Source organism: Podarcis filfolensis (assembly GCF_964270895.1).
Source record: "Podarcis filfolensis genome assembly, chromosome: Z".
NCBI classification, from domain to species: Eukaryota; Metazoa; Chordata; class Lepidosauria; order Squamata; family Lacertidae; genus Podarcis; species Podarcis filfolensis.
This window is the reverse complement of record NC_139617.1, coordinates 10,824,276-10,841,857: the sequence shown is the minus strand read 5'-3', so window position 1 is coordinate 10,841,857 and position 17,582 is coordinate 10,824,276. Positions and strand designations below refer to the sequence as shown.

The following is a 17,582-nucleotide window of genomic DNA, read 5'->3' as shown; positions in this document are numbered from 1 at the left end:
TTTAATATGAAAATTGCTGCAAATGTGGCAAACTGAATTTAAGACTGGCAAAATAAGAAACTGAGAACAAAAACTGATGGTTCCTTCTAGCCACATCTCCTGGTGCAGCTGGGAAAGACCCTTGTGTGAAACTATTATGGATAGCTGCTGTTGATCACTGTAGATCAACAGCCGCCCAGAGTGGCTGGGGAAACTCAGCCAGATGGGCGGGGTATAAATAATAAATTATTACATTATTATAGATCAGGTGGCCACGCTTGCTGGGGCTGATAGGAGTTGTAGTCCAGCAGCATCTGGAGAACCAGAGGCTCCCCATACTTCTTGGAGAAAATACTGAGCTAGACAAACCAATGTTCCAATTTGGTACCAGGCGGCTTCCTATATGTCTGTTCGTTCCTTCTAGTTCCAGTCTTCATGCTGTGAGTGCCATTCCTTATTTAGCCAAAGCAGCACCAAAGCACACTAAAGAGAAATAGCACAAGGCTCTGGGAAACCTCAATATTTGCAAAAATTGCAAACGTTTTTAGGGGGAAACCTACAGGGAGAAACCCCAACCCCCAGCCCCTCCTACGAAGACCAGGCATGCTCGGTGGCCACAGAATGCTGACTCTCTTTTGACTCACTGTTGATGAAAACATGGAAAAACCAGTGGAGGGGCGAATGGGAAGGCTGGAATCCTGAACAGCAGCAGCAGCAGCAGCATTTTGTTGCAGACAAAACCATTTTTGTCTTGTTCTTACTTGGCATGTTGTTCCCTGTGTGATATTTCCAGCAGCACCTCCTCAACCTGAACCCCCACACACCTCATTTTTGTGTGTGTGGTGCTTCCTTTTTATTCCTAACCCCCTGTATTTCTAAGATGATCAGAAGAAGAAGATGCCAAAGCAAGAATTGTCACCAAGGTGTGCCTGAAGCAATAGAAAGCTACAGAGAAGGTGATCAGAAAAACTGATAATTTTAACTGCCATCAGAATCAAGTTTCTCCACCCCCTCTAACTGGTTCTCCTGCTGCCTGGAAAACCTGGAGACATGATCGATGTTTGTCTTTTCAGATGTATTATAGCTCCATGTTGTACTAGAAGCCCTTTGAGGCCCTCTCCAAACTCTCTGATTGTATGACCAAAAAAGTTCCAAGCTGAACCTGCCAAGTCCATCTCATATTCGGTCATCTTTTCATGAAGTCCACCGTTCAACAATCCACCCAGAGTTTTTACAGGTTACTTCTGAACACTGAACTTGCCATCAGTCAATTACTTCAGACCTGATGATGGAGCAACTTGGCTAGGACAATTTGATCCATCTATCCAAGGCTGACCCAGGAAAAAGCCTTTCCTATCACTTACATAATGGGTTCACATAGGGCAGCCTGTTCATCAATGGATCATCAGTGCAAGAATCATATAAGATGAGAGAGAAAACAAAAAATTAATGCAGGAAATTAAAAGCACAATCTGGCCCCCCTGAAAGCTCTTCCATGAGTTTCAGTGGGAGAATTAAACACCAGATTAATAGTACAATTTTAGGCATGCCAATGGAGAAGTCTCACTGAGCTAACTAATTAGGCTTATTGCCAAGGATCTGTGCATAAAATTGCTGCATTAATCTCTCTCATTTGAATCAATGGGTCTTAACTGTGCTTTTGCAAGGTTTTCCTTCTCATAGAAATGAAATCTGGTCTCATAAAAATGCCCAAAGGTTGCCCCTTGTCTTCTGTAGCTTTCCTTCTGGGCTAGCAAAGTGTGGAAAGTCAAATTCTCACCATTCCCTTACTGACGAAGGATCAACTCAAAGCAAAATCACTCCACAGCTAAGGAATAGATTTTTTAAAAACTGCTTAAAAGTTAAATCTGTTCCCCCTTGTGTGGATGTGTGAGATCTTATTTCACAAGTGCAGGGTGCATCTGATTCAAAGAACCTTCAGACTGGTTCCCCACACGTATGTCCCTCTAGTGACAAGTTCAATGTGTGAACGAGCTGCCACTGACAGAAAGCCCATGTTGCCTTGCGTGGGCTCCAATGCATGAGCTCCAATGACCATGCTCAGCACTCCTGCAACTCATTGAAACGATGAGTCTTCAAGAGGTGAGTCATCAAGCATTATAATACATATGAGAACCAGCCTTTGGCACAGTGGTGGAGGAAATGTGTCCCCTCCAGGTGTTTCTGGACCACAGTTCCCATCATCTTCTGTCATTGGCCATGTTGGCTAAAGCTGATGGGAGTTGGAGTCCAATAGCATCTGGAGGACAACACCTTCCCCACACCAGTTCTAGAACTATCAAGTATCCCGTACAACAGCTTTCTTTCTGACCGACTGTCACTGATCAAGCCAACCACTTGAGACAAGCAAAAGACAGGTGCCTATCCAAGTTCCTGATTGCTAGTGTGGAAGCAAGCCAAGTCAGAGCCTGCAGGGGAAAGCACACAAACCAACCCTACAGTTACTAGCCAATATGACCTTGGGAAGAGGAATTCCTTTCCTGTCTAAATATGGCAACTGGCGAAAGCCATCTGCTAAGGGTCAGAGGCTGCCTTTTGGCATCAGAAGTTATTCTTTTGCCTGTTTGGGTGATCTCAGAGTTCCACATCACCACAACCATTCTAACTTCACAACCAGAGATATAGGAAGTTAGGCAGCATTAAGTCCCCATCCCATAACATGTTCTCAAAATGGCTCTGAGCTAGTTTAGGTATCACCTCTGCTATGTCAACCCTGTCTCCAAAAAACACACCACTCCTTCCTTTAGCTGCATCCCAAGTAGAATGGATAACATATTTTAATGCCCCTAACCCAATGTGTTGTCTCCATCACACCAGATACACACCAGAGCTGACGTACCCTGAATGGAAGAGTGCCACCATAAGTGGGGCAAGGTGCTGTTGTACTGTTACTGCTAAGCTGCTCTCAGTCAAGTGCCCTGGAACCCCATGTACCCAGGGCCAGCCCAAGGCATTGTGGTGCCTGAGATGATGGACAAGATGGTGCAGCCTCCTATTTCCATGTACTGAAGCCAGTTGGCCCAGCATTGAATCTATCTGAAGGAGCGTCTCCACCCCCATCGTTCAGCCCGGACACTGAGGTCCAGCGCCAAGGGCCTTCTGGCAGTTCCCTCACTGTGAGAAGTGAGGTTACAGGGAACCAGGCAAAGGGCCTTCTCGGTAGTGGCACCCACCCTGTGGAATGCCCTCCCACCAGATGTCAAAGACAAAAACAACTACCAGACTTTTAGAAGACATCTGAATGCAGCCCTGTTTAGGGAAGCTTTTAATGTTTAACAGACTATTGTATTTTAATATTTTGTTGGAAGCCGCCCAGAGTGGCTGGGGAAACCCAGCCAGATGGGCAGGGTATAAATAAATAAATAAATAATCTCACTTCGACACTGGCAACTGAACAGTGTCCTCCACCACCTCTGAGGGCAGCACAGCTCTGTTATCTAGCACCTCACCACCACTTCCTATCCTCCAGTATGTGCTACCTGAGGCAGCCGGCTCACTCTACCTAACTGTAGAGCTGGTCCTGAACATACCATTCTGAGCTGATGTTTTGGTTCTAATAAAAGCACTCAGATGGAGCATTTTCCCATGAGCTTGGTTCTTTTTCATCTTCGACAGACAAGTTAATTATTTGCATCAATGAGCCAATTCATGCATGCAGACCTTTCTTCTTATTATTATTTGACTAATTCTCAATTATCTGGATAGTCTTTTCCTCCTGGGGGGGAAATCTAGCTTTGTTTGATGCATGGCCATACTTTCCCCCTTTCTTCCTCCAACACTTAGGAGGAGAGTGTGGACAAACCACCTGCTCTGCTCATCAACAGCAGAAACAAAGGGTTCGATTCAGAGGCGTAGCGTGGGTTGTCAGCACCCGGGGCAAGGCAAGTAATTTGCGCCCCCTAACCCATGCATTTGCGCCCCCTAACCCATGGATTTGCGCCCCCTAACCCGTGGATTTGCCCTAACCCCAGATGTTGCGCCCGGTGCGGCCGGCCCCCCCTGCACCCCCCACGCTACGCCACTGGTTCGATTCTGCTCACAGATGGAACCTCTGGAAATCTATTCCTCATTACCCTAAGGGGTTGCTTACTTACTGGCATTTGGTGATAGTTGAGCGGGTGGTCCTTGGCACCTCCAGAGGTGGCGTTCACTTCCATGGTGAAAAAAGGAAAAAAGGAAAAAAATATGAGATGGTTAGTATGTCAGGATGTCAACTCCTGGTCTAATAATGCAGGTCACGTCTCTTCACTGAACCCTGGAATTATCCAGCAATCCCATTGCACAAGCCGATTCAGTGGTTTTTTTAAAAAAAAGAAAAATCAAGCAGGAGCAGGGGCTTTGCGACTATCACCAGGTGACGAGTTTTGCTTTTCAACACTGCAGAGAAGACGGAGCATGTAAGGAGTTGACCAGCACCAGCAAGCTGATTGCTCTCATCAGGCAACTGAGATCATGCAGCAGGATTCCATACAAGAATTCAGGCCCTCATCCACCAGAAGTCATTCACGTGTAAAAAGCAGCCTATCGCATGAAAAATTCCAGAGAGGGGGAAAGACCAAGAATCTTGCCCGGAAGGAAATCTTTCTGCCTTGGGAGGCTGAGGATCACCTGTTTATAGAGCGTTACAAAATAATCAGATCTTAACAGACAGAAATGTACGTGCCAATATGTCCCTGTCAGTCATGGGGAGGCCCCTTGTCTGAATGCTTCCAAAATTGCTTTCACGGTCCGACATCGCTATATTTATCACTTTGCCTTCAGACAGGCCAGAGGTGGGTTCGTGCAGTGTCAGTTTCCCAACCACCCGTAATTCCAGGAACCATCTGAAGATCCCTGGAGAAGAGCCAAGAAGGACAGTGTGGAGAGGGAATTTGGAGGGGCACTATCAGGTTAGAAGTGGACATATCCCATTATCCACATGCCTGCCACAACAAGCAAAGGCATCACCACCGTATGTGCTTGTTTATTTGTTTGTCGCTTTTTGCAGAAAGCTCTCTGTTCAAAGAGACTTTCAAAAATAAAAACAAAAAAATTTTTTTCCCTTCCAGTAGCACCTTAAAGACCAACTAAGTTAGTTCTTGGTATGAGCTTTCGTGTGCATGCACACTTCTTCAGAAGTGCATGCACACGAAAGCTCATACCAAGAACTAACTTAGTTGGTCTTTAAGGTGCTACTGGAAGGAAAAAAATTTTTTTGTTTTGACTATGGCAGACCAACACGGCTACCTATATGTTTCAAAAATAAAACACTGAAAACAAGGGTAAAAGCAAGCATGAAAACAACCTAAAATGCTTATCTATAAGTAAAGGTAAAGGGACCCCTGACCATTAGGTCCAGTCGTGACCGACTCTGGGGTTGCGGCGCTCATCTCGCTTTACTGGCCGAGGGAGCCAGCGTTTGTCCGCAGACAGCTTCCGGGTCATGTGGCCAGCACGACTAAGCTGCTTCTGGCGAACCAGAGAAGCACGGAAACGCCGTTTACCTTCCCGCCGGAGCGGTACCTATTTATCTACTTGCACTTTGAGGTGCTTTCGAACTGCTAGGTGGGCAAGAGATCTATATCTATACACACACATATATAATACAGAGAGAGAGAGAGAGACCCTACCCCACTGAAAGACAACCAGAAATCTAGGGTCCAAAATCCTAAGTGAATAAGCATGTTTCTTGCCTGGCATGTAAAAGCAGATAGTGAGGGTGCCAGGCATGCCTCCCAGGGGAGAGAATTACCCAGGCTGGGAGCCACTACTGAGGAGGTTGGTCTGGTGATATTAATGACTTACCCTCCAACTGTCCCATTTTTCCAGAGACAGTCCGGAATTATGAAAGCCATCCCGGCTTCTGATTTGATCCTGGAATGTTCCTATTTCTCCCACAAGTGCTGCCGCCACCAAGCGTGGGAGAAAGGATGAACCGGCGCTTGTCCCAGGTGTCAGTGGCTGCAGCAGCTGTGAGCAGTGGCGTAGCGTGGGGGGTGCAGGGGGGGCTGGCCGCACCAGGCGCAAAATCTGGGGGTTAGGGTTAGGGGGCGCAAATCCACGGGTTAGGGGGCGCAAATTACTTGCCCTGCCCCGGGTGCTGACAACCCACGCTACGCCACTGGCTGTGAGGCAACATCCCATTGCCTCTCCATGGTCTCCGCTGCTGGCCGCATCCCTTGGGCAGCTCATAGCAACTGCTGGAAAGCAGGTGAGGAGGAGAGGATGCTGCCGCCAAGGACCAGCCCCACGGGACACATTGGCTCCGAGATGCAGAGCCAGGGAAAATAGGGACATTCCAGGATCAAATCAGAAGCTGGGATAGCTTTCGTAATTCTTAGCCTGTCTCTGGAAAATAGGGACAGAGGTGGGAAAATAAATGGACTTATTCTGCTAACTTTCCAATGACCAGCCCTGTGGAACACCCTCCCACCAGATGTCAAAGAGAACAACAACTACCAGACTTTTAGAAGACATCTGAAGGCAGTCCTGTTTAGGGAAGCTTTTAATGTTTAATAGGTTATTGTATTTTAGTGTTTTGTTGGAAGCCGCCCAGAGCGGCTGGGGCAGCCCAGCCAGATGGGCGGGGTATAAATAATAAATTATTAATATTATTATATTATTATTATTATGACACTAACTTCCCACTATGTTCTCCTCCCTTACTCTTCCTAAAAACACCAAGTCAAACACTCCTCACCGCCCCCTAGCCCCCCTCCCAAGAGTGGTAAAAACAAGAAAGTCCTTTCGAATAGGGACATTCTGTGACACACAATATCCTGTCGCAATTAAAGGCTCAGATGAATTACAGCCTCAATGAAGCATGTTTTCCTGCATTGCTCCATGAAGCAGCACACACACACCGTCTCCTCTGCAATGCTTTCCAAAATGTTTTCTATTTTGGTTTGAGGCTGCTGTCCGCATTAGCTGCGTCGTGTTACAGTAGTTGATGGCCCAGGTTTCATTTCAATATCTTTTTTGACTCCCTTCTGCCCCCTTCTGTCCTGAGGCACTGGATCTTCTGCGGCAATGTGCCACTGTTATCTCTTCCAGTGACACATCCAAACATGGGCACAACCTGAAAAAAGCAGGTTATAAACTGGCAGCAGCTGTTTTCAATAGAGACATTCGCTGCAAAGAAACTTTGTCAGCATGTGGTAATATTCTGCTTTCTGAAATGATGGGGAACCTGTGGCCCTCTGGGTGTTTTTGGACTCCGAATCACATCAACCCAAGCCAGCATGTCCACTGCAACTCTGGGAGTCCCTCAGATTTGCCATCTCTGTTGTCCCCTCCAGATTTTGCAGGACCACAGCACCCAACAACCCTAGTCAGCTTGTTCAGTCGCCAGGAATTATGGGATTTGTGGCTTAAGAGAATTCGGAGGTGGCCACATTGTCTACCCTTGGTTTAATCTTAATGTGGTTTCCCCACAATTTTTTTTTTGCCCTGTTGTTATTTTAACTTTTATTTTTGCTGTTTATATTTTGTTGTTTTCCTTTCCTTTGCTTTTTTCATCTTGTACTTTCCTACTTCTTTGTAATTATTATTATTATTATTAATGACTATAGACTTAAGCTACTGTTCTATATACACACTTAACTGAGAGTAAACCACCCCCCAACTCCAATGGGGCTTAGTTCTGAGTAGATGCATACACGACTGAGCAGCTAAGGCTTGTCCCACAAATTGTAATGGTTTGACTTGGTGGTTCCAAATTTTGTTTCAGTTTTGTTTGACATTTGCCTTCCCCACTCTTAATTTAGATTTCTGTTGTATTATTAAATAAGTATTCTTGGCGTTTTTTTGCCCCTTAGCCACATATTCATGTTCTCAGGTAAGCGTGCATGGGTTTTCAGTCTTCAGGAAATCCTTTACTCTTCCTACAGAATTAAAAGGAGAAAACTGCTTAAATTTGGAAGAAATAGATTTTACTTTAAGCAGGGTAGGATGGCAATCTCAGTCCTAATGCAAAAATTAACCCAGTTATGGTTGCAATCCCAATCCCACATATTTCAGTGCAATGAATGAAACCCCAATGAATCCAATAGAACTTACTTCTGAGTAGACATAGTTAGGGTTGTATGATATCACCACTTTGCCCCACTCAGTGTCCCTTGATCACAAAAACCAAGGATTTTTAAAACTGCTGGCTGAACTCCAAAAAGAATAACATTTCAGTAAATATGTGGGCTGGCTTTCGTTTTGGCATCAAAATAGATGTGCCTATCACTAAATGAGGCATAGCATTACATGCCGAATTCTTTTGAGCTGTGGATGAATGGTAGATCTGGTTGAGAATGCAAAGTCGTAATTATCAGAATGCCTCTGATCACGTGCCAAGTGCATTTTTCCTCCATTACAGAGTAACTGCAGCTAACCTCCATACTTCTGGGATTAGAAAGTAGAATGCCTAGGTGGGCTTGAGTTTGCAAATGTTGCTCTTTTTAGAAATTAATCATCAAGAACAAAAAAAGGACATTGGCTATGCCTTGGTAATTAATTCACATTTAGTACACTTGCATGTTTGAAATCCAAAGCTAAGCTTTTTTTAAAAAAGGTTAATGTACGTTAATTTAAAAGATGCCAAAGAATAATTTATGAACGGAAAAAGATAAGTACTGCAACCAATTACCCCCACTTGCAGATTCACAATATTTTAAAAAATAATTGTGTTTTTCCTCAAAATGACCCCATAAATCCAGATCTTCTCTTTTCACTGGCCCGCAAAGCATAGCTGTCAACTTTTCTCTTTTCTTGCGAGGAATCCTATTCGGAATAAGGGAATTTCCCTTAAAAAAAGAGAAATGTTGACAGCTATGTCACAAAGTTCCAAAAGAATAATTACTGTAAAATCAAGTAATAGAGAAGTACTTCATAGGTCATCTTGGCTAGACCAACTAGGAAATCTTACACCACTGAGGCATTCCTGATAACGATTTATTACTACTAGTACTGCCAATTTTATTATCATCACCACCAAGAAAACTAAGAGTTTGGGGTGATTGTTGTTTCATAATATCTAGGATAGCAATATTTAATTGGCTCAACTGATAGACAAATCAACCAACAATTTAGTAAATTAATCAAGGAGGAAATTTTTAATCATTAGGGCCAAGAGCTGAGAACACACTTGTGTTTTTCTAAGGTTATTTTGACCACGTTACTCTAACAGTAAACTACTAATATGAAAAGTGGCATTTCCTTGTTGCAAGGATTAGTAATTTTTGTGCATTCAGTTGTAAGTCTCTTTCACTTCCTCCAGTCCAAGGGCCATTCAGGACCCACGCTGCAATTTGTTTTGATGGTTTTTAATAACTACTTTTTAGTTTGCTGCAACTCGCCCTGGAACCTGGAGAGAACCGCACACGCGCCTCGGGCAAAGGTTTTTAAGTCGCATGGAACCCGGAGAGACATCCGAGTCGATTTGTATAGGATCAGGCTGCCAAGCGCGGCAAAAGTTCTTGAATCGGTTAAAAACACACACACATACCACATGATTTCTCGAGCTCTCCTATTGATTTCTGCATGTTTGCGCCTTTCTTTCTTTTTTTAAAAAAAGGAAAGGAGCCACCCAGCTTGGAATCTTGCGCATCGAATAACGCATGGAAAATATACGGGACGACAGGTAGCAAACCCGCCTGCAACCCAACCGTGGCGAAACAGGAAGGTTCTCCTCTCCCCCTGCCCACATTTTATAGCGGGCTGGTCTGGTTGGTTTGTCTCTCCAGTTTGCGCAAGCGCCACAGACCGGCTCTGGTGGTTGGAGGGAGCCGCTGCTGTTGCCCGGAGCATGAACCTCGAGCAGCGCAGGAGGATGCGCCGCGGCCGGTAGCTCCCGCCGGACACCTTGCATTGAGGGCCCGCCACTATGCGCCAGGCCTTGACTCAGCCGCGCCCCAGCGCGATCCCCCTCTCCGATTCTGTGGGTGAGGCGCCTCTTCGCCGAGGGGAAAGGAAAGGAGGGTGTGGATTTGGGGAAGGGGCGCCCATAGCAAGTGGGGCAGGAGCGCGCGCGGGAACCGGGTGTAACTGGGTGTCGCCTTTTGCGCAACACTCTTTGGGTCATTTTTTTCTTTTTTGCAAAAACCAGAGTCTGGGGGGGTGGGTATTGAGTCGTTTGGGGAAGTCCTGATCGCCTGGACATGCAGCGCGCGCCCCAGGCCCGCTCCTCTGCCTCAACCTGCAGCCCCGGCGCTCGCATTGCAGCTCAAGGCCAGAAATATATTTTTTAAAAAAGCTTGCAACGGGAGTGGAGGAGGCCCCGGGTGAAAGGCGAGCCTTGCTGTTTTCCACATGCCTGAGCAGAGAAGCATGGGACCGTTTCTATTTAAAATCGCCACTGCTTGTTTGTTTTTAATAAGGGAGGGGGGTTGTAGGGAGAAGGCTTAGGTTATTGCTGTTTGGAGACCCTTGGTTTGTATCACTTGGCTTCCTTTGGTCTGGAGCCCACGGGGCTGTTTCCCCCCACTGATTGAGTGGCCTTGCGTTATTAGAGGATTTAATTTGCCCTATTGGTGAGTAGGCTGAATGTGTGGTCACCAGGCTGCTGCTCCATTCATTTATTGGAGCAAGGCCTGCAACTCTGGGGGAGAGCATCTGCTTTGCATGCAGAAGGTCCCAGGGAACCCCAAGGCAGTACTGCAAAACACTCCTACCTGGAGGGTTGCTGCCAGCCAGCGTAGACCAGCCTTCCTCAGCCCCTGTTAGGTGGGCTTCATGTAAAACAAGGTGGAGGAGAGCCTTAACTCAGTACAACTTGTGCTTTCCACGCAAAAGAGCCTCAATTCAGCCTGGCATTTGCTTGTAGGTTGGTGCAGTTGGTGTAGACCAGCCTTTCCCAACCTTTTCTGGTTGAGGCAGGTGGGAGCTGTAGTCTAACGGTCTAGAGCGGAGCAGGTTGGGAAAGGCAGCAGTGACCTACATGGAGCAGTGGTCTGGATCTCTCGTAGGTACCTTTCTATGTCCTTGTTATTTATTTCAAACGCCCATCATCCCTGACCGTTGGTCCTGCTGGCTGATGCTAAGAGGAGTTGGAGCCCAGGAACATCTTGAGGGCCACCGTTTCCCCATCCCGGTTGCATAGGATTGTGCTAAGAGAGAATTTCTGCAACACTGATATAATAAGATGCAGAAATACAACATATCACAAGCTTTTGAATATGGAAGCCTCGTTGCTGGGCAGAACTTGACAATTCCTTAAATCAGGGAGGCAGATTTCCTGGGGACAGATTGAGTGGGCCAACTGCCGGTGATGGACCTTGGGATCTCAGATTTTAGTGGTGCCCTGTGTCATGCCAAAATTCAGCACCAAATTCATGCCAAACTTATTGCACTCTTAACTGTATTCTAAATCATAGCTGCGCCACCCCCGAGACTCTGCACCCAGTGTGACCAAACCAGTCATGCTCCCCTAAATCTGCCTTTGCAACTGCCCTGCTTCTCCCCCCCCCCCAGCCTGTTCATTTGCCCTCTCCCTCTGGACCCAGTCTGTATATCTGGGCATAAAGAAATAGCAAGGCAAGCAAAACCTTCTGTTAGAAACATAGGGAGTTGTCTTATACTGAGTCAGACCATTGGGTCCACTTAGCTCAGTATGTCTACGCTGGCGGCAGCTCACCAGCGTTTCAGAGAGGGCTTCTCCCAGCCCTACCTGCAGATGCCAGGGCTTGAACATGGGGCATTCTGTATGCAAAGCAGATACTCTGCCGCTGAGCGATGGACCTGTCCTCGCTTTTGGAAATGCTTGTGCACTTAGAGAACAGCAGAAGAACAGGGAGCTGCAGCAGCAGCAGCAGCAGCAAGGACTTGGCTCAGGGTCGGGGAAGAGATTCAAGGGTCAGCAGCTGCCCCTCTGTTGTGGTGTGGCCTTAAGGCAGATGCCCTACCACACCAACTTCTGATGCCAGTTGTGGGAACAGGACAGACATATTGCAGAAGAGAAGGGGTTATTAAAGAAAGAAAGAAAATGAAGGAAAAGAAAGAAAGAAGTCATATTGGATATTAACAAATCGAATCAGCTGTTAGTTCAGAGTTAACTTGCTGCTAATCTGGTTGTGTTCTTCCTCCTCTTCTCTCTTAACAAATTAACTGAATGAGGTTTTTCCTTGCCATGGGATTTCTTATTTGCCACACCCTATTGGTTAAACCACAGGGCTTACCAATCAGAAGGTCAGCGGTTCGGATCCCCATGACGGGGTGAGCTCCCGTTGCTCGGTTCCTGCTGCCAACCTAGCAGTTCGAAAGCACGAAGTGCAAGTAGATAAATAGGTACTGCTGTGGTGGGAAGGTAAACGGCATTTCCGTGCCCTGCTCTGGTTCGCCAGAAGCGGCTTAGTCATGCTGGCCACATGACCCGGAAGCTGTACGCCTGCTCCCTCGGCCAATAAAGCGAGATGAGCGCCGCAACCCCAGAGTCAGTCACGACTGGACCTAATGGTCAGGGGTCCCTTTACCCTTTACCTATTGGAGAATGTGAGGCACTACTTGCTGCTTGCAAATGTGAATTCATGTCCCTTTTCTCAAAGATCAGCAAGAGCATTCCCCACATTTAACGTACTTAGCCTTGATAGCACAACTGGTGTGGTCCCATCAGAAAGGAGTAAATCTTCAGACTTAGAGATGCCACAGGAAAGGGGGCGTGAAATGCAAAGTCTTTTCATATGAGCTTGGAAGCCTGTGCCAGCGCATGTGTGTGCCGCTCAACTGGCAGGCCCCCTTGAAGCAGGTTCAAGATGCAGAACTGGTTAGGACTCTGAGTGCATTCTTTGAGGGAAGGTATGCCTCATTATTTGGTGCTTTGCAATGTGATTTAGGTTTCTTAGCTGGGAGCATAAGAACATAAGGAGAGACAGCTGGATCAGGGCTATAGCCCACCTACTCCAACATCCTGTTCTCACAGTGGCCAACCAGGAGCCAAATGCAGGACCCGAGAACAAGAGCACTCTCCTCTCTTGCAGTTTTCAGAGCTGAAGAAGCGTTACTTCATTTGACCATGAAGTCAGAGCAGAGCCCTCATGGCTAGTAGCCATGGATAGTCTTAGCCTCCAGTAATTTTTCTAATCCTCTTCTGTGAGGATTATGCGAGTGAGATGGGCCTTTATGAACTACGGGACCTCTGTGGTGGATATTTTACCAGCCAGCCACTAATACACTCAGGAGGTCACTGGTTTGAGTCCCTCAATGGGCAAAACATTGCTTCTCTCTGCTGCCTTGGAGGGGAAGTGCTATAGCTCAGGGGCAGAGCATTTGTTTTGCACGCAGAAGAGCCCCCAGGTTCAATCCTCAGCATCTCTAAGTAGGGCTGAGAACATCCTCTGCCTGAAATCCTGGTGAGCTGCTGCCAGTCAGTGCAGACTGCGTTGAGATAGATGACTAAGTGATCTGCCTTGGTAAAAGGCAGCTTCCTATTCTCTTATGTAGAGGGTAGTGCTAGATCTAATGTTGTGCTAGGGTATATTTTAGTTGAGTGTTGGGTGAAACTTTTTGATAGAGCAACTACGAAACTAACTATCTAGAGCAGGGATGGCGAACATCAGACCAATGATGTTTCTCCCAGGCCACATGCCCCTTTCTTACCCTCCTGGAATACTTTTGCCTGGCTGGAATATGTCCTGGAACTCGAACCGTGTTTCTTGTTTGCCCAGATGAAGGCTAGAGTGTAGATTTAGAGCACTTGCTCTGTCCAGTTTTGCCTCTGGCTCTGCCCTCTTCTGGACTGCCCTCCTCACATAGTTAGGGAATATGTCCCTCAGGATGAGAAAGGTTCCCCACCTCTGATCTAGGGCCTGGTGGGCTGTGCTTCACAAGAGATTTTTCAAGAATGGACGGCCACCCATTGGGAGTCTGTTCTGGATTTCCTGCACTGAGTTGGGAAGTCAGGATTTTAGGAAGGTGACGCAAACCTGCACAATTTGTGACTCGCCAACCTGAATACAGCCTGCTGGTCACATATAGTTACCCGCTAAGTTCTCGACAATTCCCCTTATTTTTGCCTTTCCTGGCATGCTTGTTTCTCAAGCCTTTGGTGGTGGGGGGGGTTGATTTGGGCCATTATTTAAATCACTAAGGGAAAATGCAGGTTTAAATGAAGTTTCAGAATGTCTACTTCAAAGTTATGTGATCATTTAAAGTTGATTACAACTGAATACAGCCTTTCTTTTGCCAAGGATCATAATCCCACACCTCTTGTGATAGAGCCCGCAAGGCTTTTGCACTTCAAAAGAAAAAAAATTAGGCAGGGGAACAACAATAAAATTAAGGAGCTCTATTTTGGTTCGTTGTACATATGCAAGGACACTAAGAAAGATCGTTTCCTGGAAAACCAATGGCAAAGTCCTACTTAATGTTATTTGTATGCTACCTTTCCACAATTCAAACCACGCTCAAGGTGGCTTATAACATTAAAGCAATATATAACTACAACATAATAAAAGCAGTCATAAACAATGAATAAAACATTTAAAATACTGCAGTGTCTTATACGTAGGGCTGCCTCTGAAACTTGAGCTGGTGCAGAATTCTGCAGCCAGGTTGCTCAGTGGCACAGGTCGGTTTGAGCATATTATACCAACAGTGTTTCTGGGTCCAATTCACAGCACTGTTTTTTAACTATAAAGCCTTAAACAGCTCAGGACCGCAGTACTTCAAGGACGCCCTTTCCCCACATGAACCAGTTTGATCCCTGCAATCATCCCCTGAGGCCCTTCTTTGTGTGCCTCTTCCATGAGAGGTCCAGAGTGTGCCAACACAAGAACTTTTCTGCAGTAGCTCCCAGTTTGTGGAATGCTCTCCCCAGGGAAGTTTGGCTGGCGCCTTCATTATACACCTTTAGGTGCCGGGCAAAAACGTTCCTATTCAAACAAGCCTTTGGGCTGATTAATATCTTATACTCCCTTTTAAGGAGTTTGTGGACAGCGTGGGGGAGGGAGGTCTCAGTTTCTTCTTACGGTTTTTTTATCATGTGCTTTTTGTGTTTTTATCTTGTATTTTTATGCTGTGAGTTGCCTTGAGTTCTATAGATGAAGAGCAGTTTATTAACAAAGTTAATAAAAAATAAATAAATGAAGATACGCAAACAAACAGAACAATTTCCAGATAAATCGCAACAAGATCTAAAATAACGATATAAAAACCACGAACAACAATCCTCTAGCAAACTACACCCCAACACAAGATCTGTTCAGCAGCCTCAGCTATTGTAGCTGGAGGCAGTCAGGGCCCTGCCCTCCCAGGCTAGGTAGAAAAAGCCTGTAAGGCAGGGAGCAGGTCTTCCAGGACTCACAGCTAATATGTTTTCTCTGAAGGAAGTCCCACATTTATTTATATTTGCGGCATTTAATGCCGTAACCCCTAATTCTGGAACCTTGCAGTGTGCAGTGGAGGTCTCTCTTGAGTTAAATTATCAGCACCCTACTTGGGGTACTCCCAGCTGGAGGATACAGCCCATTTGCAGACTCACAGGATGAGTCCCTTGCTCCACTTCCCCAGCTTTGCAGAAGTCAAAGAAAGGCAAATAGCATGATAACATTTAAAGAACCTAGGCAGCTGCTCTAGAGAGGCAGAGGAAGCCACATTAGCAACCTGCATAACCCTTCCTTTGAGAATAGCTTCCTGCCGGGACGACTCTTCAAGCTGCTTTTGAAGAAGGAATCATTACCTAACACTTGGAGCTAACCAAGGTCCTGTTTTTCTTCGCTATCTATGCAAAGAGTGCTTGCTTGTGGCTAGACTTTAGCTGCTTAGTGTGATCTTGTCTGTTGTGATTTGACCTGCTTAACCGGACTGGGCTTTACTTGCCCTGACTTGACTTCCCTAGATGCTCCCCTGTAAACACCAAACACTCCCAGAACAGAATTCTTAAGCACCCAGAATTTTCTAGAGGCAAGAGTTGGTGATTACTAGACAACACCTACTCTCTGCAGGAAATGGGATGTAAACGGCCCCGTTCTTTTGCTGACAGATTAAATATTCATAGTCTGCAAACAATCAATGCAATATACACGACTTATTGTGTCATATTTAGAGTTGTTTGACTTCAAACGCCCAGCAATGTGGGATGGAACATTTTCTGCTGCTGTATTTTTCCAAAGAGAGTTCTCAGAATCAAGTGCTTCATAAAATTAATAAGTAACATAATGGCTGTGGGCAGACAATCAGATCTCTGCTTAATAAGCCGAGACAGGAATGAGCCTCTTAGTTAATGGCTTGCAAACAATGGTGTTTGATCTGGAAACTGCCATTACTGCAGAATGCAGCAGCTGGGTTACTGAGACCTTGTCAGCACATAACACCTCTGCTTAAAGACCTGTGCTAGTTGCTGCACATTTGTTACCAAGCCAAGTTCAAAGTATTAATGTTATTATATAAAGCCCTTAACAGCTTGGTGCCTGTTTACTGGAGAAATCACCTTACCCTGTATGTGCCTACTCAATTGCATCAATCTGTGGAACTGGCTCTGTTTACAGGTGCCACATAATATTCATTCCACCCTTGTAAGAAACAAAAAAACCCAGTCCTTTAGTGGAGCAGTGTCTACACTTTGAAACTCCCTGCTTGAGGACATTAGGCTAGTACCTTTGCTGTACTCTTCTTGGTGTCTGCTAAAAACATTTTTTTGTGGTCAAGCCTGTCCAGACACGTAAAAGGAAACGTGCTTTAACTTGTTTTTAGCTTATTGTTGGTTTTAATTATATTTGGGGTTTTTCAATTCCTGTTTTGTTTTTTTTTAACTGTCTTCTATTGATAATTTTAATGCTTGTTTTATTTTTATTTTTTGTAAACTGCTTAGAGGCTCTGTTCACAACCAAGCACCCTACAAATTCCATAAAATAAATAACAATAAAACAAGCAAGCCAAGAGATGGGTGCTGACGTTATACCATGGTTTCATATTTCTGCTCATTTGGAAGACCATGGACATAATGGGTCCTTGCTGGCACAAAGGGAAGACCAGAGCATCTGTGTGTAGACACATGGAGCATGTTCATATCCTGGCTGAGATTTGATCATCTGAATGCTGCCAGTGAAAAATGCAGTGCAGGTCAAATTGGGCAACTAGAGTAGATACACTACTTCTTGATAGATCTAATATCAGAGTGGTTATTAACTTTTTAAGGTGACTTTCTCTAGAAAGCACACAAACCCTTTGGAATTCCCCATCCTGTTGCTTGTCAGACAGGTGCCATCTCTATTGTCTTTTTGGCAGCTTTTAAAGACCTTCCTTTTCCAACAAGACTTTTAACTGAACACTTTTTATCGCAGTTGGCTCTGTGTTGGTTTTGATTTTGTCTTTATATGTGTAATTGTCTGCCTGCTTCCCCCAGTTGGTGTTTTCATTGCTAGATCGCTTTGAGGTGTTTTGTAAAGGTAAAGGTAAAGGACCCAGTCGTGACCGACTCTGGGGTTGCGGCGCTCATCTCGCTCTATAGGCCGAGGGAGCCGGCGTACAGCTTCCGGGTCATGTGGCCAGCATGACTAAGCCGCTTCTGGCGAACCAGAGCAGCGCACGGAAACGCCGTTTACCTTCCCGCCGGAGTGGTACCTATTTATCTACTTGCACTTTGACGTGCTTTCGAACTGCTAGGTTGGCAGGAGCAGGGACCG

General features: G+C 45.7%; 2 protein-coding genes across 6 annotated transcripts in view; one reads left to right on the top strand and one right to left on the bottom strand.

Moving 5' to 3' along the window:
* LOC310754158 (protein ATP1B4-like) overlaps nt 1–17,582 on the bottom strand; it is an 82,987-nt gene that overhangs the window by 15,515 nt on the left and 49,890 nt on the right. For 2 of the 5 annotated variants that reach the window (XM_083595732.1, XM_083595735.1), the window contains exon 2: nt 4,095–4,150. In XM_083595732.1, the coding sequence (XP_083451858.1) occupies nt 4,095–4,150 (56 nt within the window). Of the gene's footprint in view, nt 1–4,094; nt 4,154–6,842; nt 6,919–9,472; nt 9,692–17,582 lie in introns of those variants that run through there. The other 3 variants (XM_083595733.1, XM_083595731.1, XM_083595734.1) reach the window with 3 other exon arrangements.
* Nucleotides 9,709–17,582, top strand: part of TMEM255A (transmembrane protein 255A) — a 31,634-nt gene continuing 23,760 nt past the window's right edge. The window contains exon 1 of the mRNA XM_083595753.1: nt 9,709–9,908. Within this exon, the coding sequence (XP_083451879.1) occupies nt 9,851–9,908 (58 nt within the window). The 5' untranslated portion in view covers nt 9,709–9,850. The remainder of the gene's footprint in view (nt 9,909–17,582) is intronic.